Source organism: Anomaloglossus baeobatrachus, chromosome 6, assembly GCF_048569485.1.
Source record: "Anomaloglossus baeobatrachus isolate aAnoBae1 chromosome 6, aAnoBae1.hap1, whole genome shotgun sequence".
NCBI lineage: Eukaryota > Metazoa > Chordata > Amphibia > Anura > Aromobatidae > Anomaloglossus > Anomaloglossus baeobatrachus.
The window spans coordinates 156,884,893-156,912,098 of record NC_134358.1 but is presented as its reverse complement, the minus strand read 5'-3'; the positions used below and the strand labels follow the sequence as shown (position 1 = coordinate 156,912,098).

Sequence of the window (27,206 nt, the reverse complement as noted above, 5' to 3'; positions counted from 1 at the left end):
AGCCTGACCCACCCCTCTGATTAGCACCTCACTGTCTACAGACATTGCACATTGAGAGCCTGGTGTGGGCAAGGGCAACTTTGTTAAATCTAAAAACTCTGATTGTGTCACAACTCATGCATCGAGTAAACTAAGTGATACATTGTTGGTTCAGAGTCTCTTTGCCTACATTATGCTGTTATCAGATGAACAAGCAAAAACCTGCTGACAGTTTCTCTTTAAGAATGAAGTGGAGACGGAGAATGCAGAGACATATAAAGCAAGTACATGTACAGTAAAAAATGTATCTTGTGTATCACTGGAAAGTTTATGGCCCAAAATATGCCATCTGTTGTGTTCTTGTTTATATCTATACAGATAACTCACACACGTAACAATGAAAATACTCGTTTTAGTGCATATATCTATGATATCTTTTATGACAGTATAGTTAGATATTGTGTTTTAGCAGCCTGTATAGGCAGTGATTTCCAACAAAAAAAATACCCCAAAAAACTAAAATATAACAATAAACAAAAAGGCAACGTACAAAATTGTGTTTTTACAATTAACCTGAAAGAATGATTTTTTTTTATGTTTACTATCACACAGATTTATTGTTATTGCCTGAGCTTTAGGACACAAAAGGGCAAATGTAAGGCTCCATTACAGAAATCCCCAGGTACGCTGCACCACTTAATGACCAGAAATCCAATCATTAGGAAAAAGAGCTCTGTCTGCAAGAACCAAAGAGAACAGACCAGGCTAATGTATTATGTTTTCATGCCGCCTGGCTCAATGAAAGGGCAAGTTTTAATTATTTTAAATTATTGTGTTAGGTTTGTTCTCATTTGTTACTAGTAATAAACAACACTGTTCAGCGTAATGTAAAATACAGGTTCCACTTGTGGCTTCATTAAATGTTCCTTCTCTTCGAGACATGAATGAATGAGCACTGTTTCCTTCAACTGCCACACGTCGAAGACATGGATTCCCAAGCAACACCTCAACCGCTCAAATTCACCATTTACTTTTGTGCTTCAATATTCAAAAGGGAAATCAGATTTCTTTTCAGCAGAACACATAAGAAGTACGTAACAGCTATTGCCAGCTCCGGTAATATACTTTTCCATTTATTTATTTTTTTTCTCATTGAATTCAAGGCATCTTGGGATTTTTCTCAGCATTCAAAATTGTTGAAGTGGAAAGGAAAAAAAATTCAAACCAGTCACCAGATCCAAAATTAGCATTTTATTCAGAACGTGGGGTCAGAGGTGCATCATTTATATTCTGGTACACAATACAGAGGCAAAGCCGTTGTCAAAGTCTCTCCAGTTTAAAAGCTTCCCACCCCTTTAAACATGTATTAGTAGGTGCCACCAACGTCAGTTTGCCCCTATCTGATTTGTTTATTTTTTATTTTTTTTGGTACAAATTATGTAAAACATTTGTGCTAAGAACTTTTTTCTGTTTTTTGCCCTCCCAAATCAATAAGAATAGAAAAGAAAAAAAAAATGGCGTACGGATTCTACAGTTTGTCAGCTTTAACATAATTATGTTTGTCACCTGTTTTGTAAATACTTTATTCATAAAGAAAAAAAGATATAAACATGCAAAAACCTGAATCCATAGTCCAAATAATACATACACATGTTCGGAAGTTTGGAAACCTCTTTATAGACTATGTTGATAAAACATTATGTACACATACCATTTTTACAGTGAAGTGAAAAAAAAATACCCAAAATGAAAAGAGTGTACAATGATTAAGACCAAAATGTGCCTATCTCGTGAAAAAAAAACCTATCCTGCTACGAAAAAAAAAGAGTCAATTATGCTAAAAACTGGTGATATGACAACTCCCTTTTCCTGCAACCAACTGCAAAATCCAGTAGACTTCCGATGAAATAACCCTAATACCTACACCTAAGTATAATGCACTGTACATGTCAATCACATGATTTTGTTTGCAGCTAATAAAGTTATTCTAATGAAATTTGTTCTTTTTCTTCAGATTATAACAAAAGCAACACAACGTAAAAAAAATGAAAAAGAAAAAAGGCGTGATGAAGAAAATCCTTGTAATTACTTACGCCACCCCACCCACGACATACCTTGTCTTTTCACCCTTTCAGAAATCAGTACCATTAAAGCGTTGAACATAAAACTAAATCCGATCTGAAAAAGGTACAAAAAGGCACATAAAATCCCAGTGCTTCTGTACTGTAAAATTCAAGTGTAACTGAGCTCAATCATTTTTTTTTCCAAACAGTATTGGATGACTGATATTCCCACTGAGCCCAAATTGGTTTGCAGCCTATGCCAAAGCCTTCAAACAAGCACTTGTGCTAGTAGACTACAAAGTTAAAGCCAAGCTTCTTTACGCTTTTTGGGAATATCAGTTCAAATGTTTGTTCTTGTCCACAAAAACGAACCGAACGTTCACTCCAAAGTTCAATCATCTCCTCCTCCGTACATGTCAGCAAGTTTCTTGAAACGAGGGCCCCAGTCATTTAGGTAATCGTAATCTTGCTCGCCACCACTACTTGATGAGTTCAGGGAGCTTAGAGAGCCAGCAGTAGAACCACTACCTTCATAGTCAAACACTAAGAGCGAGTCATAAGGTGGAGCTGTGGGGTCATTGTCTGCTGCCTTCAGCCCCTAGAAAAGAGAAAAATGTATAGTTTAATTTTTTATTTTAATCACATGGACGAGGGTCTCATAACTGCACTTTTTTCTTTCCTGTCTCTGTAAGCTATTATGAGTATATTATAAAAAAAAACCCAGCTATCACCATCTTCTGCCATTTTCAATGGCATCCTGGCACCACGTGACCGCATTTTTAACCTGTCGAATAAAAATTTTCTAAATGTAAGACTATGAGGCTCAGAGCAAGGCTAGACAACATTGTGGCAATAACCACTGCTCCACACAGAAGACCCCGTGTTATCTGGTAGGTTACAAATGCGGTGATGTGCAACCGGAACGAACTAGAGTGCTGCTGAAAATGGTAGAAGATAGCGACCAGTGAATATATTACTGCCCTCATTACACATACACACATTACTGCTAACAAAAAGAAAAATAATACAAGTCAGCAGAGTTCTTTTAAATATCATTTACCTACATTAAAAAAAATCTCAAAAATACTTTGGCTTTCCATAAAAGATTATTGCTGAATTGCCATTGTCTATGTAGCATTTTTGACCCACCTAACAGAAGCCTCACTTACTAAATTATAAGTGGGTCTCGGGGTCATTTCCTATGCCCAACAGGCCCTCATATATCAATCTTGTAAATGCAAAATTAGCCTTGTTGTGCACAGTAACCAATCACAGTGCAGCTTTCATTTTCAAAGAGAAGCTTAAAAAAACTGAAAGCTGAGCTCTGATTAGTTGCTCTGTGCCAATATGACATAATTGATAAATCTTCCACATTTGCGTCATACTTCTTCATTTTGTCTTTTTTTTTTTATAAAAGCTCATACCTCATGCCAGCTAGCCTCTTCAGATAAAGGATTATTTCCAATATACCATTTTACCTTGAAAATAAGAACTACCCAGAAAATAAGCCCTAGCATGATTTTTCAGGGATTTTGAGGAAGCTTGAAATATAAGCCCTGCACCAAAAAAAGCTCTTGTTACAATTCATTAAAAAGTAAATTTAAATAGTGTCCAGGCAGCTTTACATGTAAAAAAGAAAGCAGCAGGACAGAAAGATCCAGATAGACCTTTCAACAAAAATAGAAGACACCTCCAAAAAAATCCAAAAGACCCAAAAGGGTTGGCAAGTTCCGGGCTCCCACAAACAAATTGTGTACTCCTGCTGTCGTCACTCAGAAAAAAGAACCAAAACGCAAACAAGGTTTGGCAAGTGTAGTGGTCTCACACACAGATCATGTAGTCCTTCTGTAGTCATTCCTGTCAGAGGTGTGTTACGTGCTGTCAGGTCCCATTGCGTTCCAGCTTCACTCTTCTGTGTTCCACTGCAGCTAAGTGTAGCAGTTGGCTCCATAGTGACCGGAAGGAGCCACAACGCTCTACTACCATATAATGATATCAGAAACGGAATGTGAAACACAGCAGCTGGTACATCATGGGACCTGACAGCATGTAACGCGTCTGTGACAGACGTGAAGCCAGCAGGACTACCTGATCTGTGTGTGACGGTTGCCCGACACATGCCAACCCTTATTGTTTTGGTCTCATGTGGTCTTGAGAGTGATTTTTTTGACGGTGTCGCTTTCTTTGGTGAAGGGTCTATCTGTCCTGCTGCACTGTATATTGTTCCCCCTTGCTCATGGAAAAAGAAGACATTCAATAGACATAAGTCCTAATGCATCTTTTGAAACAGAAATTAATATAAGACCCTGTCTTTTTTTTAGGGGAAATGCGATATTCACTAATCAACTGAATAGGTGATAACTTATTGATCACCAGGAACCTGACCAATGAAACCCACCAAATCCAGAGAATAGGGCTGTGGAAACCAGGGCCCTGACTGTCACGGGTGTGTCACAGGTGACAGACAGTCCTATGGTGTCTGGCTATAGCAGGTCACAGTGTTTGGCAAACTGCTCCCTGACCTTCTATCATTTCTGTTTGGTTTTCATCCCTTTCCCTTTAGGGCCCTGTGGCATTCTTCAGCCTGTCAGCTGCTGTTCATCAGTATGTCTCATGTCTTTATATACCTTTACGTCCGATTACTTGGTGTTGGTGATATTTCATGTGCCTTCATCAAGTCTACAGTGCTAGCAGTCAGTATGCATACATCTGGAGAAACTTGGTGGTTGTTTCAATTCCTGTCCCTGAGTCAATTGGAGATAAGTTGTTTGTTGTTTTCCCTTGTGTGTTATCACTGTGTGTCTTTTAGTGCCTAGTTGGGTTGATGAAGAGCTCATCCCAATCACTCCCTACCTAGGGCCCAGATCAGGGTCAGCCTACGGTCAGGTATCCAGCTCAGCACATAGGTGCAGAACCTATCTAGGGCGGCGAGGGAACACAGGGCCCAGTGGTAGGGTTGATCAGGGGGTCACAATCTCCCCCTTCCCCAGATACAGGGTTTCCCATCTCTTTTGCTGGTCGCTTGGTATTTCCCCTTACCTAGAATAACACTGGCTCTGCAGAGCCTCATCTTGAATGGAAGAGGTGTGAATTCTCTACCTCTGCTCCATTCGTTGTCTTAAGGACTGTCAGAAATAGTGGAGAAATGTGTTCAGCTTTCTCTTGCAGTTGCAGTTCCATAAAAAACGTATATAGCAGAGGTCAAGCATGTGCAACACCGTTCCATTCGAGACGAGGCTCGACAAAATATCGCCCTATTCATGGGATTTCTGGGGGTCACAGAAGCGGTCAGACTCCCAGCAATCAATAGGTTAACCTGTATACTGCTTTATTTGGCTCCAGTATTCAAAACAGGCAGCTGCCGTACATATATTCCTGTGCTGTATAAAACCATTTAAAAGTACCAGAAAATGTCTCTGGGTCCATACTGCACTTACGTATTTCTGATTTCATACATATTCATGGCATTCTCCTCTAAAAATATTACTTCTAGAGGAGAACAGAGTGCGAGTGCCGCCTGCTTCACAACAAAGAACCGTGGTGACACCATGTACTACACCAGGCTTTGCAATTTGCATAAGAACTTACGTTTTCTTAAGTATATAGTTTTTGCACGGCAATAATATCTTAAAAACTAAGCAGAGGCTGGTGATGATGCACACTGAATAATTAACAAGCAATGTGAGTCAGGGCTATTTATTTGTTATTTTAAAGCAGCAGTACGCGCTAAAATATGCACACTGTATAAAGGGCGGAAAAAAAATATTTAATTTCATTAATAATGTAAAAGCATTAATAATTTCTAGTCATTTTATATGAATATAATTAAAAAATTCATATTAAAAAATACTTGTAAAATAAAAACACACATTCTAGTAATCTAGAAATCTTTGAACACCACCAGTTAAATAAGAAGGGAAAAAAGGAAATATTTTATTACTGACAGGATTGATGACATAGCAAGACAAAATGATTACAGCATTTCCAATGAAGGGCTATAATTCTTAATTTCATGGAGATAGGAGGGCCGGGTGAAGATTAGTGGCTGTTCGGGAGAGGTTCTTTTTTTTTTTTATAGATGGAGAAATGTGTAAATAAAGAGTTTTGCATGGACTGAAATGAGCACAGCTGTCAAAGTGAGATATAATTTATAAGTGGATTACACTGTTGGTAGAATTAAGTGAGAAGGAATGAATCTTAGAGATATTTAACAGAGGAATGTTCCTGAACTTAGCAAACCATTCAGACTAATGACCGAAAGCACGGGCAGAACCAGGCATTATTAAAGAAAAACAAGTCCGGTGGCTAACGAAGAAAGACTAAATCAGACACTTGGAGAAGGAGGGGTTGAGCTTTTTTTCATTATGTTATCAGCCTTATGAATAATGTTTCTCATGCAAAAAAAGGACAGTGCTGTGCATAGTACTAGTCAAGAATAGAGATGAGGGAACCCACCGAACCGACCCGCCACGGGTTCGGACTTGACCCAAACCCGAATGAAAGTTATTGATTGGCAGTTCGGATCTCTGCCCACATGCAGCCAGCCATAAGCAGAACAGTTCTGGGTTAGGGTAAGCAGGGGTTTTCCATTTTTTTGGGGGTACACACAACATCTGATCATGCTGTTGTTACCTCCAGTGTGAGCCATTCAAATACTGCAAGTGGCTCGCATTGGGCTGAGCACCGAGCGTAGTCAAGCACAGTGATGCTCGTGTGAGTGGTCAGCATATGTAAAGCATCCAAACTCTGAACTCTGTTTTTTTGTAAAGTCGGTGTTCGGCCCAAAAACTGAACACAAGGTTCGCTCATCTCTAGTCCCTATTTTCTCTACTTTGAAATCTGCATGGAAAAAAAAATCTGATCTGTTGCTGTAGGAGACTCAGTATTTTAATTCATGAGAGCTTAAATGGGTTTCGTAGCTTCATAGTTTTAAGGTTGAAAGAAGACATAAGTTCATTGAGTTATATCTATAACCTACTATGTTAATCCAAAGTAAGGTCAAATCCCCATGAAAAAATGCTAAGTGACCCCAAATCCCCATGAGACCTATGCTAACTGGCCCATATTAGTGAAAAAAAACTTTCGGCTCCACATATGGCAAGCTGACTAGTTCCCTGGATTGACATCCCATAATAGAATCTAGTGCCATAACCCATAATATTATATTTCTCACAAAAGTTATCCCATCCCTCCTTGAACTTTTTTAGTGAATCAACAGGTTGTTTTAAAAAGGCTTACTCTCCTTAAATCAACAAAAGCATTATTACTCACCCACCTCTCTGCTGCTTGGCAACACTGTTGTTGAAATGGTTGCAGTGATGGCATCAAATGCACAAAATGACTGTTGTAGCCAATCACTGGGCTCAGCGGTGATGCTGAGATGCACAGCACAAGACCGCTGAGCCTAGTGATTGGCTGCAGCAGTCCAAACTGTAGAAATAATGACAGAGATGTAGCCACCGTAGTGAACAGCAGGGATACGACGCTGAATTGGCAGCGAAGAAAAAGTTTAAAACAGACAACCTCTAATCCATCTGAAAAATATAGCACTATAAATGGTTGTAGAACCAAAGAAACAGTATCCACAGTAAAACATGTCTCTGATTTTGCTCAGAACACACTATAGATCCTACACAGTACAGAGAGCAGAGTTCCCGAAGAGGCTTAGGCTGTTTTTTACCGTAAATAAAAATACTGATTGTACCAAAGTCTCAGATCCGTTAACTACAGGGAAACTGATAGTGATCTGGCAGCACATGTCAGAAAAAAAGCAAATTGTAAAGGCTGGATGAAGAACATCCCAACGTATTGTTACCCCTCTATAAATCACTTGTAAGGCCACATCTGGAATATGGGATCCAGTTTTGGGCTCCACATTTTAAAAAGGACATTCAGAAGTTAGAGTCAGTTCAAAGGCAGGCAACTAGACTACTACAAGGGATGGAAGGCTTCCCATATGATGACAGGTTGAAAAAGTTAGATATGTTTAGCTTAGAAAAAAGACGTCTCAGAGGAGATCTCATTTCTATGTATAAATACATGTGTGGTCAATATAAAGGACTGGCACATGAGTTATTTCTTCCAAAGACAATACTAAGGACCAGGGGGCACTCACTGCGAGTGGAAGAAAAGCGATTCCGACAGCTAAATAGGAAAGGGTTCTTTACAGTTAGAGCAGTCAGACTGTGGAATGCCCTACCACAAGAGGTAGTAATGGCAGGTACTATAACAGCTTTTAAAAAAGGGCTGGATGATTTCCTCAGTACACAAAATATTGTTGGTTATAAATGACTTAGTGACCAAATGTAGAACTGGTGGAGGAAGGTTGAACTAGAAGGACCTAGGTCTTTTTTCAACCTTAGTAACTAACAGCCAAATGGATGACTAGTCGAAAATGCCAATCTCTGGTGGCTTCTCCGCGCTTGTGCCAATGACTGAAACATCTCTTCCTATACACTTACGCAGAGAGACTCATCAGTTTAGGAAAGTGAGTGGGGAGAAGCCGCCAGGGACCAACCTTTTCAACAAGTCAACCATGCAGCTTGGCACCTGGCCGGCTATGAAATGATCTTTTTTGCCAAAACACTGCAGCGTCTCAGAGTCAAGCATAAATGGCTAAAATGATACAGCCAGTGCCTGAACTTGTGGTTCGGGCATCATGTGTCAGCTGTCAGGTTCCCTTTTAGGTGAAAGATCATAAAAGCTCTTAGAAATGGAATAAATGTCTATTACCACAGTCCTACTAATGAATGGATAAATGTTCAAAAGGCATAGCTATTATAGAGATATGACATTGACCACATTGTGTCCCATTTATTTAGCTACTCAGAGTAAAATGTTAACCAAGTAAATCAAGGAAGACATTTTGTCCTTCACTATAATAATGTACACGGCCTGCTTTGCTTGAATAACTTAAAAACCAACTCACAGGGCTGTTAAAATGCTTCACAAGACAAGTGCATAAAGCACTTACATAATTGATTTAATTTGGCTGCTCTATACACTAATCCTATTTGAAACAACTCTTGGTAATTATGAAGGTATTGAATTTCAACCATTCTCACCAACTGAAAGGGGGATACGTGAGGGAAATAAAAATTAACTATTATTAAATTTGGTTGATAATTGAATTTAAAAGACAATGCAGCAGTGGTAGGCTATTATTTTCCGGCCAAATTAATTCTTCCTGTGAATACTGTAGCCAGTTCCTTTAGTAGCATAGTCGTATAGAGCTGATGGAACCAAGAGGAAATGAGCAAAAAATGGCGTCAATGGGAGATAACCCGAGGCATGTCAATGAGCTATACACGCTTCACAATATGCGATGAGGTGAAGCTGTTAGGCATTAAGGCTGCAGAGAAGATTAAAATGTTACTATCTGGCTATAAACAAAAGATGTATTCTGAAATGGAACAAAGGGAGGTGCAGAAGGCCCATCTGCTATGTAAAAACATGCTAGAAATGTGTTTTAAAGAGGTTGTCCACTACCTTTACATTGATGGCCTATCCTTAGGATAGACCATCAATGTCAGATCTGCCGGGGTCCGACACCCTGCAGCTCCTGCCGATCCTCTACTCCCAGTGTCAGCAGCGGCAGCCGGAAATGCTCAGTTCCGGAGCTGCTCCATCTTCTGATAGTGGCCGCGGCCAAGTACTGCACATCTGCCTCCTATTCAGATTACATCTGGCCAATCTGACATTGATGACCTAATCAAGGGATAGGCCATCAATGTAAAAGTGGGGGACAACCTCTTTAGAGGAAACCTGTCACCATTTTTTTGCCCTATAAGCTGCGGGCAGCACCAGTGGGCTCTTATATATAGCATTCTAACATGCTGTATATAAGAGCCCAAACTGCTCTTCGTCCTCCATCTTGTGAAGCCACGGTGCATGACGCGTCTACGTTATACACACTTGCCGGCATTCAGGTCCTGAGCAGGCACACTTTGATCTGCCCTGAGCAGGGCAGATCAAATATTGTAGTGCGAGTGTGTATCACGTAGGACGCATCATGCACCGTGGCTTAACAAGATGGAGGACGAAGATGGCAGAAAGTGGAGGCACCAGCACCGGAGGACGAAGACGGCCATTTGAGCCACATCCACCACAGCGACCGGTTTAGGTGAGTATTATCAAGTGTTTCTTATGTTCTACACAGCAGCCTGGGCTCTTATATACAGTATTCTAACATGCTGTATATAAGAGCCCACTGGTGCTGGGCGCAGCTTATAGGGCAAAAACGTGGTGACAGGTTCCCTTTAATGTTCAGGGAAATAGTTGTTAAGTTGAAAGTCTATGCTAATGAGCTGCAAGTGGAGTGGGTTGGTCATTGCACCTGGTGCTCTCCTGCCCTCTCTACTGAACGCCCGCTGACAGCCTCCTGTCCCTGTAACCTGTCAGTCAGAACTTCTGGCTCTCAAAGTTGCAGAATTCTAAATCCCATTTATTAAATTGATTACATTCCCCTTTCTAGGATTAGCTGAAATAAATATTTTGAAAGATTTTCCAATAATTGTGAAGAATCAGTGGGAAAATATTACAGCTCACCTCATTGATGAAGTCTCCAATATCCCCAGGATGTGGAGCGGCTGAGCGGACAGGATACTGAGGCTCTGCGTGAATTGGTCTTTCATCCATACGCCGTATCCCCACAGGCTTAATTGTATCTGTTTCTACGGTGTCTGGCTGTTGCAATTGGCTTAAATCATAATCCTAAAATATAAAACAAGCATGGTTATAAAAATGAAAAACAAACAAAGCAACAATTAGGCTATTTTTACATTTCATCCTTGCGTAAATATTGCCATGTGCAGACTAATCTCCCACGCTTTCGTTATGAGTAATAATGGAAATGATAATATGCACCGTTCACGGGAGGTGTTTGATTTAGGTGACAAAACACCTCAGTACTTTCTGATGCAATCAACACCTTAAGAAAAAAAATGTTAATTTATTATGTGTGAAAAAGGAAGTTGTTTCATTTTCCAAGATGTAATATTGTGCTCTGCAGAGTACACAGCTGTACTGGATACACAGACACTGTCCTAGGTTCAGGTGATATAATCCTTATCGATATTCTGGCCTGCCATTCCCTACATGCCTCCACATCATGCAATATTTAGACTTTACAGTGCAGTCTGTTTTAGAGACCAAAAAAGTAAATTGAAGGAGGAGATTATGAGAATGATTTGGTTAGAATATTTTTTACACTCTGTTTTTGTATAAGTAGGGCTCTTCAGACGTCCATGATGATCGATCCAATCTTAAATGGCCATGCCCGGGCTAACCGCATGTCTACTGAACCAAGCATGAAAGCCTCATAGACATACGGTATACAAAACTGTCAAGCTTATTTTGGGAGATAAGCAGTGAGTCTGTGCATGGCCATCCAAGATTGGACCGATGATCACGGACATCTGAAAGAGCCTTAACAAATTTCTTGGTATTTCTGTCATATACAATACACCAAACCTGAGTTCTACTTTCTATTTGTTGTACAGATATAAGTTGTTGGTTGTCCTCTGTTAGGAAATATCACAGTTAGAGAAGTGGCTGTATTGTCATTATGGATGTCCAGAAAAAATGGTGACCTATTCTACAAAAAAACATAAACAATGGTTATCAGGGGTAATTAGCATGAAGACCAAAAGTTTATGACCTATTCTACAGCATAAACTGCACGTGTGCTTCCTTACTTTTCCTTTTGGCTCAATATGTTCTGAGAAGATTGTAGAGGGATTATTTGCTTTTATGCATCCATGTGTAGCCACATATTACTGTCTGTCAGGAGTTATGACAATATGTTGGGATATTGTATTTAATTTCTTTTCTGAGAAATTGCAGATGTTAACCAAATTAGGAATAGGAAAAGTTGGGCGCATCCATGTAAGGGTGGACAAATCTGTATAGGTAACAAAGGACACATCTGTATGGGTAACAATGGGTACATCTGGATAGGTAATGATGGGTACAACTATGTAGGTAAGAGTGGGTATATCTTTATACATAAGTATGGACTCCTGTATAGGTAATTGTGAGCACATCTGAATAGGGAATTGGGGACACAACTATATAAGTAAGGCAAGACATACGGTATCTGTTTAGGCAAGGTTGGGGACACATCTGTATAAGTAAAGTTGAGCATGTCTACATAGGTAAGAGTGGGCACATCTGTATAGGTAATTGTGGGCACATCTACATAGGTAAGAGTGGATGCAGCTGCATAGGTAAGGGTGGACATATCTGTTTTGGTAAGAGTAGGCACAGTGGAACAGTAAAGTTGAGCACATATATATAGGTAAGAATAGGCCCATCTTTATAGTCGACATATATGTTTCTGTAAGAGTGGGCATACTGGAATAGTAAAGTTGAGCACATCTACATAGGCAAGAAAGAGCACATCTGTATGGGTAATTGAGGGCATACCTGTAGAGGGAATCTATATAAGTAATTGTAATTAAGTAATTGTAATAAGTAAAAGAGAACATCTATATAAGTAATTGTGGCCATAGCTGTGCAAGGAATTGTGGACACAACTTTATAACCTCTTCAGTCCCTGGAGAATCCAATATATTAGCAGTTCTACTTATACTTTAATTTCTCTATTAAGTCCACAGTAATATCTATTCAACTGTTTTCTACACACAAAGAGCATTTTCTTCTGACTCTTTCTGCAAGGTTAGTAATAATATCAGCTTATATAATACATTTTACAAAGGCAGTTATCTTAACATTTTCTAGTATATCTGAAGTAATGAAATCTATTTGTAATATTTAGCTGTACGCTGGTATTAAACATAGTGTCTATTTGTGTCATGGCAAAGGTTATTCGAGAGCACATATATTTCCAAATGTAGACAAATTCATATATCAACTCAAGCCTAGAACAGCGTTGAGCCGTAGCTGAGATGTCAGGCAACCGGTCTCGACTAAGATTAAAATTTCTAAACTGGACCTCCCTTGTGTGCTTGTGGAATGGTTAGGTTCCATCACATAGTGATTCCTGTGCAGTCCAGAGGCAAATTTTACATACTACAGAAAGGATGGTTAGAAATGATCGCACTATTATTAAAGCTTGAATTTCTTGCATATTAAGAATTATTACCTGATCCTCCTCTCCTCCACCTTCTTCATCATACTTCAAGATGTTGTCTCTGACATCATCCTCGGGGTCAATGAGAAGCTGTTTGGCTTGCCTTTCCTTATCGCGGCGCTTCATCCACACCACAAACATTAATACCAGAGCTGTTGTATACAAATAATAATAATGAGTTAAATACAGAAAGTACTGTAGTTACAGACGGACATTTAATGATTGCAATTTGTGACTAAGGCACCAGCAGATTCATTAATTTGCACGGTACAAAGGAAGACTAATAGTAATGTGATATTTGGCTTGAGCCCATAATGGAATTTTCACCCAATTATTTCCAAATCTTGCTTTAAACATATCTGATTTCTCTTGTAGACAAATTAAGTAAGGCAATTAGTTTAACTAAGGCTTTTAAATATTAATACACTTTAACTTGAACAAGTAAATCAATTTGCCTTCGACATCAGTTTTAACAACTGTAAAACAAATCTGTGTAACATAAAAACAAGCTGAAAGCCTGTAAATCATTTGCGCTGCAGATGTTCCGAACAATACCCATTCTGATCTTGTTATTTGATTTGGAGAGATTACAAGCTCTTGTCTGTTCCCTTGGATTTTATTGCTATGGTAATGTTTAAAATATGCATCATTTTTAAAGATGTTCTGCTTACAGAACGTTTCCCCCCCAGATCGCCATAAAATGCCGGCGTTGTCCTTACGTGTTCCTGTGATAATGATTCTGCTCCAATATGTGTCCCTTCATAAGATACTGACAACTTGGCTACAGCTGATATCGTGACCCGAGTTGTCAGGCTTCCTTCTACACTAACTAGACTGACTTTCCTTCAGGACAGTGAAAAAGCTGAGTGATAAATTCATTAGCAGTCATACTTGTTGTGTATCCCCACCACATACACTGCTGTAATGGGTTCATACTGGAGAAGATGTACTGAGCGTATACAGATACTGTCGGCTCCACAAGCTGTAACATGCTCAGTGTAATCTGTCTATGATTTGCAAAGACCATTTATTAAATATTTTGTGCTTGACACTGGTATCATTAGTATTACTCCTTAACCCAACATTACGTGTAAACAATAAGCAGAGACAGATTCCGAATCGCAGCCTGTTTCTCCCATTATACATGACATGAATTCAGATGATGATAAGATCCATCACCACTGCAGCAATCTTTGGAGTACTGGGGGAAAATACTGTACTGCTGGAATTATTTATGTGGTTTGTGGATTGCTCTTTTTAGCTGTGCTACCTGTGCCTTCCTCAGCGTGCTGGCAGCATTGCTGTTCTTTTCCTATTTGATCATTGCGGCAAGTCTCATGCTTTTTCTTGGAATATGTGTGCATTATAAAGTAATCGTATTCACTAAGTAACTTGTATAATGTAGGGAATTCAAAACTTTGTAGAATAATTATTTATTTATTAGGTGTGAAACTTCTAATTTCTTTGACTTACATTCTGAGAAGGAGGCAAAAGTAGCTCTCACCAACCCTGATGGGTCTATTTTAACAAATTCCCGTACCTTTATAGGGGATGTCCACTACTTGAACAACCCCTTTTCATTCCCATTTTAGCCCCCATGAAAATAAAATAACTTATACTCCCCATCCGTGGCAGCGCAGTTCCTGTGGTGTCAGCACTTCCTCTCCCGGGGCTCACATGACAACCTCCCATGAGCCCCAGGAGAGCACACGCAACGCTGGTTTCACTCTCCAGCTTTCAGATGTATCAAACATCATTAAGAAGTGAGCAGCCAGCAGCAGCCCGAACTATCTGTTGATGTTAAATTTGTTTGAAGGCAGGGACAGTGAATGTCAAGTGAGTCCTGGAAGAACGAGTGCTGACACCACTGGAATGACGCCAGCACTAGTGGTGAATATAAGTGTTTTTATTTTAAAGAGGACTAATCACCAGGATTTTCCTATATAAACTAAAGCCAGCGCTGGTGCTATCATGCTGATTCTAAACTTACCTTTATGAGATAGGATGTATACTTTCTAAAATATAGGCAACTAAAGTTTGTGAAACCCGCTGTTATTTAATGAGAGGTGCAACGTAATATCTAATAGGTGGGTCGGGTTTTGCTAGTTATTCCTCACCCTCTCTGCCTGCCTGTCCTTTCTCCCCCTGTCCTTCCTCTCTCCTTCCTCCCCCTGAAATAACAGAGACAGGGGGAGGAAGGACAGGCAGGCAGAAAAGGGCAGGAATAACTAGCAAAACCTGACCCACCTATTTGATATTCTGTTGCACCTCTCATCAAATAACAGTACATGTCACAAACTTTACTTGCCTATATTTCAGAAAGTATGCATCCGATCTCACAACTAAAGGTATGTATAGAATCAGCATGATAGCGCCAGTATAGCACTGGCTTTAATTTATATAGGAAAATCCTGGTGGTTGGTCCTCTTTAACAGGGGAAAACATGTGAATGTGAGAGAGTTGTCCAAGTAGTGGACAACCCCTTAAATAATAAAACAATTCTACATAATCTTTTCTTATCATTTAAATTTTGCAAAAGAAAACTGACAACTGGATTTCACTAGTCAATGCGTGTGTCCCTACAGAGTCAGATACTAACAGCACTGATTGAACAGTGTGAGACTATAGAGGGTAACACCTAATTGTCAGTTCTGTCATAAATGTCTATGAGGGATAACAATTGAACGGCACAATGCTAGTATCTGACTCTGTTGGGACGCACCCACTAACAAGGGGAATGGTATCACCTACTTGTTCATTTATTTACAAAAATTCATAAGGGAAAAAAAAACTGCACAAAGCAACACTATGAATTTAGTGAAATTATGGAAATGAAGATAACTATGAATGCCAATAAAAAGTCCACCCCTATCAGCAATCAGGTAGGGCAGAATAGAAAACGTAATGGGGTTTTCCCTTTCATGAGAGAGGACAAAATACCTAAAATAACAAAAATAGCTAATCATTGAACTCAGTGACTATGTTGAGGTAGACGGCTTGAGGAACTGAGCTCAGTGATTGGCTACAGCGGTGATGTGAGCTGTCAATGTGACGTCATCGGTTAGTATATTGTCTGTGTGTTCGTGGACAGCACACTGACCTAATAATATCATGTAAGCTAGTGCAGACAAGCAGCTTTTCCCAAGGAACAATGCTCTGTGTGAAAAAAAACGCACCAGGCACTGGTTTGGTCCATTTTATGAATTAGGCTACAGCATGCATATGGCCCATGAAGAGAGTCGCATCAGCAATTTGTGGACTTGACTAGCCCAGGTTTCAGTAAGACAGTCAGAACCCAGCCTAACAGTTTTATCAGCACTAACATGTACAAATTAATGATGATGTAGGTGCACTTACTTAGTAAAATGATGATGCACAAAAGAATTGCGATGATGGCCCCTGTGCCCAGACCGGTGCCAATGAAGGGGGCCACCCCACTACAGTATCCATTCATGTCACAGGAGCAGACTTTAACACGGAGATATGAAGTGTTCGACAAAGAAGGGTTTCCTGAATCCGTGATCTGAATTGGTATGTTATAGATTCCATCATCGAGGGAGGCAATCTTCAGACTGAGCTGGGCATGATCACCTTAAAAACAATTATATTAATTGTATACTTGCGGCAAATTAACTTGTAATGATTAATTAGATGCATAGATTCAATTAGAAAAGTGTTAAACTTTAAGTAAAATTAATAAAGGAATCTAAACATCTTACCAGACAATTGAAAAAAGAGGCTTTTCTATTTGAACAGAAATTCTAAACCTATTTTCCAACATGGATTCTATCCTTGCATTATTGTATCCTAAATTGTCATTACAGCATTATCAGAAGAAGATTACACGTAACAAGTCATCAGAAAACTATTAATTCATTCTAATTAAACGTCAAAGGAAAGGGGGGCATTTACCGGAGTCGCATAGTAATTATAGCAGCAATTTGTACATTTAGTTCTATTCATCCGCATTATGACGGCACAGGGGGTCTATTATAACACAGTCTGGATTAAGCTACTTAACATTAAAATAAAAAAGTGAATTTTTCTACGACAAGTAAAACTTGCGTACCGTCCAAGATAAGATAAATGGAGCATTCCTACGCTGCCGTGTATTCTTATTTTGTCCATTCCTGTTTTGGAAACAACTGCTGCAGTATCAGGATTAATGGTCTTTCAGATGCCATAAGAAAAGCAGTTAAGAACCAAGGTGCACATGTTTTTGGGTCAGAAGCTTATATCAGTCCACACTGACCTGCCCTCGGTCTACAGGGCACTTCTGCCTCATGTGTATCCAAACCCGACAATGCAGCAACAAGACTTTAATGTTTTCCATTTTAGAACTTAAAAGAAAATGGGTTTTTGGTAAGGAGTTTTATACGGGAAGGCGACATCCATTCTCTTTGCGAGAAGCAAGTTATACTGCACGGATCTTAAATGAAGTTTTAGCACATAAAAGATTTTACAAAGTTCTTTTGAAAAAGAACAACTATTTACCAGCTATGATATTCCCTTACAAAATGGAAAGTACATTCTTCTATAAACCTCAGCTATATATTTTGCAGATAACAAAACAAAGTAAAGGCATTGGGTTGCACTTAAAGTCTTTTTCTATAAAAGTAGCAATAGCAGATCATTTTTCACAGCTATGTACACAATGTTGTATTAAAAAGACGAGGAAACAAAACAATCAGAAATATCACTGTTCATAGCATTAATAGTAATGGGAAGAAACACAATAGTAGCAGCAGGTTGAATGTAACTGAATTCAAGCAATAGACAAAGCTAAAATAAGTCTAATAGACAAAGCCAGAGGAAGAAAAATAATCACCTGAATCACAAATGCCACAGGTTTGTTTGAGAAACATACATAACCTCTTTTCACACATTTTGCTGGTAAAATTACAGTGATTTCCTCATAGTCATGAATATATTCTGTTTTGCTGAACGCTCATGTGTTTTCAAAGGAAAAAGAGAGAAAGCCACTGCCAGATACCTAATCTCCTTAAAGGGGTTGTCCACTACTAGGACAACCCATTCTGATGCCACATGTTTCCCCTAGGTAAAATAATAAAAACTATACTCACCTCCCGTATCGGCGCCATTCCAGCAGTGTCCGCGCTTGCGATGCTGCGGCTCATGTGGGGTTGTGATGTCAGGCAAGCCCTCCGTCCAAACAGTGCCAGCTTCTTTCTCCCCGCCTAAAGACCAATGAGCAATCAACAGGAAGTGAGTGCACCGATTGCGCTCACTTCCTGTTGATTAACTCATTTGGTCCAAAGGTGGGGAGACAGAAGCTGGCGCTGATTGGACATGGGTCTTGCGTGACGTCACAACCCCCATGTGAACCACTTTAACAGGTACGGGAAGTGAGCATAGACTCTATTATTTCACCTGGAGGAAAAATGTGGAATCAAAAGGGGTTATCCTAATAATACATCAGAGTGTGATCCGACAAAACATGGGATCGCACTTGGACCAATGATATTCTATGGGGGCACGCACATGTCCAATATTTTCCTTAGAAAAAAATCTGACATATGAACAGCCCTACAGAGTATTACAGGTAGGAGTGCTACCCATAAAAAAAAACAATAGCACTTGTATGTCTAAACCTGATGTGTGAATGAGGCCTAGGGGCACTTACTCTCTCTGGAGCCCCTAAATGTACTGTTTTCCCAATGGACGATATCCTTTGCGTTTGTTTTGGAGCTGTTTAAAGAGGTTGTCTGCCATAGGAGTATTTTTTTTCTTAAGTGTATGTATTTGGAGCCTAAAATAATTTTTGCAATTATGTCTCATTTCAAGTTTTACACCATTTGTTTTTTTTCAGGCTTTTTGTTTCTCTGCACATTGAACGTTAATGTGCTCTGTGGTCATAAATCAGCTGAGAAAAGCTGGAAAAGACAAACAAAAGAAGCACTCCCATTGAACTGTCAGATTAAAGGCCCAGTCACACACAACAACTTACCAGCGATCCCAAAAACGATGCGACCTGATAGGGATCGCAGGTAAGTCGCTGGGAGGTCGCAGGTGAGATGTCACACAGTCAGATCTTACCAGCGATGCAGGAACAATACAGGTCGCAGTAGCGACCTGTATAACGATCTCAGCAGTCACTGGGACCCTGTTACACAGTGTCAAACACAGCGATGCGTCTTGCCCAGCAGGACATCGCCTTTGAAGAAAATGGCCTGGACCATTCTGCAACGACTAGAGATCTCACAGCAGGGGCCTGATTGCTGGTAAGTGTCACACATAACAAGATCGCTAACGGGATCGCTACTGTGTCACAGAAACTGTGACTCAGCTGCGATCTCGCTAGCGATCTCGTTATGTGTGACGGTACCTTAAGCTCACTGACAGGTTCTTATCAGAGGCTATATAGGACAAATAATAGGACATTTTTATTGAACACCAATGATAAGAAAGATATTATTTGCCAAAAACACATGCATTTCAGAAAAAAATGTCTACTACAATTGGACCACCTCTTTAAAGGGAATCTATCACCAGGTTTTTGCCACATAATCTGACACCATCATAAAGTAGGGACAGAGAACCCTAATTCCAGTGATGTGTGACTTACTGGGCTGCTAATATTTAAAAAAACTGACCCGCACATCCTACAAGTGTGTATAGGTGCCAGCTGAAAAAACATAGCAAATACAAAATGGATACAGCTGCATACTAAATGCCATCAATGTATAAGGGAACTCTGGCACTGCATTACTGCTATATGAAAAAATTTGATTTTTAGTTTATGAATTGGCCAATGCATGTAAGCCCGGAAACCAACGGCAAGGTAAATCTCACACACTTGTAGGATGTGCGGGTCAGTTTTTTAACACTAGAACTATTGAGGTAGTTATTTTTGACTACTTTGCACTATGTATTTCTATATAGGTGTCACGAGTCCAGTAGTTCTAGTGTTAAATATTTGTAGTGAGTTTCTTTATGACTGAGCACTCCGCCCTATAAACCAGGCTGTGTTCATGATCCTTATACCAGGAGTCCTAGCTGCCCACACATGGAGGTTAGTCCACATAGTGGCATTTCAAGTTACATTTTTTAGTCTAGCTGCCCAGACATGGATGTTTTTAACCTAGATAGTGGCATTTTAGTTAGATACCCGGAATATTGAGATTTATCTTGCCGTTGGTTTCCGGGCTTACATGCATTGGCCAATTCATAAACTAAAAATCTAATTTTTTCACATAGCAGTAATGCAGTACCAGAGTTCCCTTATACATTGATGGCATTTAGTGTGCAGCTGTATCCATTTTGTACTTACTGGGCTGCTAACTGTAGTTTTGATAAACTATTGTTTTATCAGCAGGAAATTACCACACTAGTTGACCTGTTGCCAGGTAGTCTCAGCATATTTCTGAGCTCTGTATAGCCTCCCCATACCACTAATACATAAGCATACACTGTACATGGGCAGAAAGCTGCTAATCAGTGGTGTGGACGGGGTTATACAAAATACAAAAAACTGATTGATCCGTAGGACGCTGGGTGAGCACCCTTACTCTTTTATACCCCTATGTATTGTCAGTGATATTTACTTAGGATGTATACTTCTGTATATCATTGCATGGGCACTTATCTATGTATCATGTCATATATACAGTATATATATATATATATATATATATATATATATATATATATATATATACCCATGTGTATGAATACCATTGCATACTCATTTATGTGTATCTTTTCTATTTTTGCATAACATATAAGGTACTTGGTCATCCATGTTCTCTACCATTGGGGCTTCCACTGTTGCTCACCCACCAATTTTTAGTCCTTTTCTGTTTTGCTGAAATTTCCTTTTACCTATTGTTTTTATAAAATGTACTCAATATAGTTGACCTATTTTTTCAGTAAATTGCATTGCTAATTATGTTCAGGCACATTTTTCTAATAGTTTTTTTCTGGTTATTTTAGTGCTTCTTGTGGACTTTAACACTTAGATACTCTCAATGATACTTTTGGTTGCTTATATCTGAAATCAGGAGTGGACATGGACAGAAGAAACCCCTGTGCAAGAACAATATATGGACCCTTTACAGTCCAATAGCTGTCATCATGCACAAATCCGCCTGCTTTGGAGGTGGAAATGGGCCCCTTACCTCTTGGGCCCCTTTGTGGCTGCAAAGGTGGCACCAATCATCTGGGTGGATCTCTGTGATGGGATCATACCTTAAACTGTGAAACGTATGTGAGTTTAGTTGCTATTGATAGATTCAGAAGAGTAGATATGATAAATTCAATCACTATGCCCTGGTCCATTGCTCAGTATGACCCTCTGTGACACTAGTTGGTCTTTACTTTGGCATATGGCACCCTTCGCCTGACATCCTCGCTGCCTCTTTTAGGATCAGAAGTGACGCTGAAGAACCAGATTAAATGCCAAACCAGGGCAGCGCAAATAGAATTGACAATTTCTACTGGAGTGTTGCTTATATGAGGCTTAAAACTGACAAAAAAAGATGATGCAACCTGTGTTGGAACCTCACAATCTGTGTTAATATGAGCTAAAACTCTTACTCATGGACAACTGCTATCATAAACACATACCGTTGATCCGCGTTATCGTCCAATTTTTCTTAATATCCATTGGGCTGAATGGGAGTTCAAAGATAAACGGTCCTGCATTAGGGTTTATGTCAGCATCCACTGCTGTAATGTTAATTGCATTTGGATCTGGTCTTTCACAAATTTCTACTTCTCTTGGGAAGACTTGTGGAGCGTTATCATTTATATCCAGCAGAAAGATCTGTAATGTTCCCGTGCCACTCATTGGGGGAATACCTAGAAAAAGCCAATAGGTCAATCATTAACAAAATAATAAACCATCTTTATGGCTTGACAAAGCTGGATTATTCCGACTGTGGCTAAGGCACTGTTGTCATCTGTTGGCCCAAAATAGCCTGTACGTGCCTATCTGAGTGTAATAGAAATAATGATGTAATTACAATAGCTTTCGGTCATTGGTGAAGAATTAAGTATTCAACATTTGACATCCGGCTGTCTGTGTCACCCATGGTATTCCACTTGGATGATCTCAGAGATTGGACATGGCTTGAGGAATCGTATGCCATGTTATACCTGTCACTTCGGTCATTTTTTCACATCATCATGAGTTACACTACAAAGACTGCATAAAAGACAACAGTATAAGAGGAGAACCATAAATATGACTACTTGATGTCATAGGGCTATGTAAAGCCCCCTTCACAAGTCCAAGGTTCCGGTAAGTATACAAAAGAGCAGGGTACACTGCACAGCCAATCCAATATATACGGAGTGCAGCCTCTTGTGTGAAAAACAAGGTTAATAAAGAAGAAAAAGACCTCACAAATAGAAAGCGCACATCCCAACAATAATAAGAGTGATTTGTAATTTTTATTAATTCCATGAACAACCACACAAAATAAAAACACTGTTTTTAAGTGTTTTTATTATATGTGGTTGTTCATGGAATTAATAAAAATTACAAATCACTCTTATTATTGTTGGGATGTGCGCTTCCTATTTGTATGGTCTTTTTCTTCTTCATGGTTCCGGTAAGTATAACGTCCGTTTTAATACGTACCGGAGACATGGACATCAGTGGATCTGCTCACTCATCCCTGTTTTCTCACAGATGCGTGTCTGTGTGCTCCACACGGAGACAAGTCTGTTTTTCTCTGGTAGCACTGATGTCACACAGACTAGACATAGATGTGATTCGTGTGACATCAGTGTGCCACGTACCGTAGAAAACACGTGTCTTTGAAATAAAGTGATTTTCTATACTCACCTGTGTCCATGCTGCTATCTTCGGCGCTGCTGTCACTTGTTTCTGTGCCCGCTCATTATGCTTATTGCATAATCAATGCACCATAAACTCAGAAGTAACAGCAGCACCGGTGAAAGCAGCGCCGGGGACAGGTGAGTATAGAAGTTCCTGCTATCCGTGTGCTATCTGTGATAGCACACAGAGAGCTGACAGCACACGCTGAACACTCACACGGAACACGCACACACATGCGCACCCAGACCACGGCCTGTGAAAAATATGCATTTTTATCAAGGACGTGTGAAGGGGCCCTAAGGCACACAGTAGCGCTCACGCTTCATTATGTAGCAGTTGACTTTTATTCATTTACTAGAATTGAATTTTTATTTGTAATATCAACATTTATAAAACATTTCAATCTTTTCATTAAACCTCAGCATTTATTAGCAGCTTGTGTTTTGCATTAGTCGAAATGTAATATTTGGAAAACATTACAATTTCATGAACCATCATAGCGATTATCCCCTGATCAGTGCATATCTAATAAGATGGTGTCAATGTAAAAAGCTATTTTACGAGATTACGTGGATGTGTGCACATAATGGGGTGGAAAAAAATCGAGATAATGGGTATCAGCAATGATCAACCTTTCTGCTTTTTGGCACACGTCAGCCTATAGCTCTGAAACAATATGATTCTAGTTGGTTTTATTTTAATTACGGTTATGATGAGGCAATATATTCTCAAGCGTTCTCATAAACTATCCATTGCCACTTCAACAAAGCTGCAGTATAATATATTCATTTACGACTGATTTGTCATAAATGTATTATGAAGAATGGGCAATATAAATTAGCAAACATTTTAAAACCAAATATCCTTCTAGATGGATAATAATGTGTCAAGTCCTCTTCCTGTTTCCATGGAAACAGTTAAACATGATTGAAAAATATTTATACTTCTTTTTACTCTAAAAAGGCAGCGGACAATATACATTAACATAATAATAATTAACACTTTTTGAGAAAGGCTAAGACCTAGAACCATCAACACTGGCACATTCACGTTGGTTTGATGTGAGGACATGCTGGAGTCAGAGGTGCACGCCTGAGTCTGAATAGAGCGGTGTGTCTCCATGCACCACCGTGCGCCTCACTGCTCTTACTCTCGTCAGAGACTGGAGTCACATTTATGGCATAAGGCACGCCTTAAGTCATCATGACGGGGGCATTGCACTCCCGAAAAAAGCTATGTGAATTTTCATAGTGATTTAAAACAGAATTCTGGCACTATGGCTTTGATGAATCCGGGCCTACATGTAATAAATTTTTGTGCCAAAAACACAAAAAGAGATGTTTTATATCCTTTCCAGCTACTAAAGAAATTAATCTCATTACAGTCTAATAAAAACATATAAAAAACATATAAAAAAAGGCAATAAATACAATGAACATTAATACATACCGCTATCTGTGGCTAGAAAAGTTGCATTGTACATATTGTTCTTCACATACATGGATTCCCTGTCCAGAACTGCTATAGTTGTAATTTGTCCACTCATGGTGTCAATTTTAAGCCAGTTTCCAGGGTCGGAAAGTTTTGAATATCTAAAAAAATAATAGTAATATTAATAAAATATATAAAAATAAGAAAGGAAAAAAAAGAGAGGAAGAAACATATAAAAAGAGAGAAACATAAAAAAAAATGAAAGAAAGGAAGATGGGAAGGAAGGAAAGAAATAAAGAGAAAAAGAGAAAGAAAGGAGGAATGAAGAGAAGAAAGGAAGGAAGTAAGAAAGAAAGGAGAAAGGGAGGAAAGAAACAAAGAAGGAAGGAAAAAGGGGGGGAGGGAGAGGAGAAAGAAAGGAAAGAAGAAAGGATGAAAGAAAGGAAGGAAAGGAGGGAAGAAAGAAAGAAAGAAAGAAAAAAAAAGAGAAAAAGAAAGAGAAAAAGAAAGAAAGAGAAAGAAAGACAGAAAGAAAGAGAAAGAAAGAAAAGAAAGAAAGAAAAAGAAAGAAAGGAAGAAAGAGGGGATGAAGAGAAGAAAGGAAAGAAGTAAGAAAGAAAGGAGAAAGGGAGGAAAGAAACAAAGAAGGAAGGAAGTAAAAAAGGGGGGAAGGAGAGGAGAAAGAAAGGAAAGAAGGAAGGATGAAAGGAAGGAAGGAGAGAGGAAGGAAGGGCGGTAAGAAAGACAGGAAGAAAGAGAGAAATAAAGAGAAAGAAAAAGAGGAAAAAAAGAAAAAGAAAGAGGGAAAGAAAGAGAAAGAAAGAAGGAAAGAAAGAGAAAGAAAGAATGAAATAAAGAAAGAAAGAAAGAAAGAAAGAAGGAAAGACAGGAGAGAGGGAGAGAAGGAAGGAGGGAGAAAGGAAGGAGAGGAGAAAGAAAGAAAGAAAGCAATCTTACAAATCTCCATGCGAGAAAGAAAGAAAGCAATATTACAAGTCTCCATGCGGCTGGAGAGGTCACGCGCAGAGTAATGCTGGAGCAGTGCAGTTACCTAACTGTTTGCTGCATGTAGCGATCTGGGTCCTGGGCATTGAATGTCACCAGTACATTTCCAGGCATCAGACCTTCTTCCTGACGTATCAGCTTAGGATTTGGACTGAAATAAGGACTCTCGTTGACATCAATGATAGTAATGGAAACTGTGGCTGTTGACTGTGGAGGATGATGGATGCCTTTAATTAAAGGCACTTGGTTTTCTGCAGCTACTGTCAGAACAAACATCCTATTGGTCTCAAAATCAATTGGCTAGAAGTAGAAAAAAAAATAGATTGGTTAGAAAATATTATTTCAAAATAAAATAATTAAAATGTAATTATACAGATATACCCAATGTGGCATCATGTGCAACCTAAGTATATCCAGATTTAATGATCCGGGGTGACACATAACTCACCTTGACCACAGTGACCAAGCCATCATTACTGTTTGGATCGGTTCTGATGGTGAAGCGTCCGGTGGCGTCTCCGCTGACGATCCTGTACACCGTATTCCAGGCATTTGTGTGGGGCTGATCCTTGTCGGTGACTGTAAGGTTGGCTACTACATAATCAATTCGGTTTTCAGGCACTTCTCCATAGAACTATATCAGAAAAAAAGAAAGAAAGAAATGTCATATAAGATGGAAAGACTCTGAAGAGCTACAGAAATATTTACATATTTTACATAATCAGAAAACAAACAGAAAATTCCTAGTGATTATGGCTTTAGCAGTAAGTATTAATTGCCTGTCATTGCATGGTATTGTCATGGACCCTTATCTCCTCCGAGCAGGGCATTGTCTCCGAACTAATGCCTTACTTATCTCCTTCTGCATGGCATTGACTTGCAGGTAAAGCTCAGCTGTGGAAAGATTATTCGGAGTAATAATATTAAGTTAACAGACAGGCTGAGCATCACAAATGTATAAATAAGTCATGAAATGAACCGTCATTCCTAGGCATTTAATGCTTTTCAGAGAACACAAATATCTGAGGCAGTGCGAGATCAAAGGACGGCGGAGCATCGCGATGCATTGAAAACAAAATGAAGGCCATTACAGCTCAGTCCTTTATAAACTAATGCAATTACAAGCAAGCCAACATCATCCTACGCAGATCAGATCTGCCATCCATAACAGACCAAAGTCCAACATTATTTACATTCTTTCCAGAAACACAGACATGAAGGAAAAAATGGAAAAATTATTGGTATTTCAAGGAATATAATAATGATTCTTTCAATTTTATTATCAACGATATTATTCCACCGGATAAAACTGCAAGGCATTGTCTGATCTAGACGACACGCTGTTACAATGCAACTGCACGTGAGCAAAAATAGCTACACACAGTGATACATATTACCTGCCGCGTCCTCTACTGGTCAAATGTAGGATTACACCCCGCCAGGGCTAAATTTCTGCTACTAGAGCCTACATCATCTTACCCCAGAAAGCAGTGTACCTAAATGCCCCCATGCATATTATTGTCATATTAATGTCAGCAAAAGCCGCTGATATTGATGGGCTCGGCTGACAGTCCAATGTGTATGGGGGTGCTGTGCAACTGATGGTTGGGGGAGTAGTCAATCGTGCATGTCTGATTTTGGATTGTCAGTCTGGGAGAACATACCCAGAGATGAGCTGCTAGCTTAGATATCTATTGGTGGCTTTGCTAAAGAGAACACAAAAGTGCTTTGGCAGAATGATGCCGGCTGAGTTGGCTGTCGGTCATATGATCAGCCGTAAGAACGCTTGGCCACTATTCATCTAAGGGTATAACAAGCTGAAGAGCTCAGA

General features: G+C 39.4%; 1 protein-coding gene across 1 annotated transcript in view; it reads right to left on the bottom strand.

Moving 5' to 3' along the window:
- Nucleotides 1–1,215: 1,215 nt before the first annotated feature.
- CDH2 (cadherin 2) overlaps nucleotides 1,216–27,206 on the bottom strand; it is a 433,410-nt gene continuing 407,419 nt past the window's right edge. The window contains exons 9-16 of the mRNA XM_075353329.1: nucleotides 25,824–26,009; nucleotides 25,422–25,675; nucleotides 24,389–24,531; nucleotides 21,721–21,954; nucleotides 16,492–16,725; nucleotides 13,147–13,286; nucleotides 10,590–10,754; nucleotides 1,216–2,640 (exon numbers count right to left, since the gene is read on the bottom strand). Coding sequence (XP_075209444.1) covers nucleotides 2,434–2,640; nucleotides 10,590–10,754; nucleotides 13,147–13,286; nucleotides 16,492–16,725; nucleotides 21,721–21,954; nucleotides 24,389–24,531; nucleotides 25,422–25,675; nucleotides 25,824–26,009 — 1,563 coding nt within the window. The 3' untranslated portion in view covers nucleotides 1,216–2,433. The remainder of the gene's footprint in view (nucleotides 2,641–10,589; nucleotides 10,755–13,146; nucleotides 13,287–16,491; nucleotides 16,726–21,720; nucleotides 21,955–24,388; nucleotides 24,532–25,421; nucleotides 25,676–25,823; nucleotides 26,010–27,206) is intronic.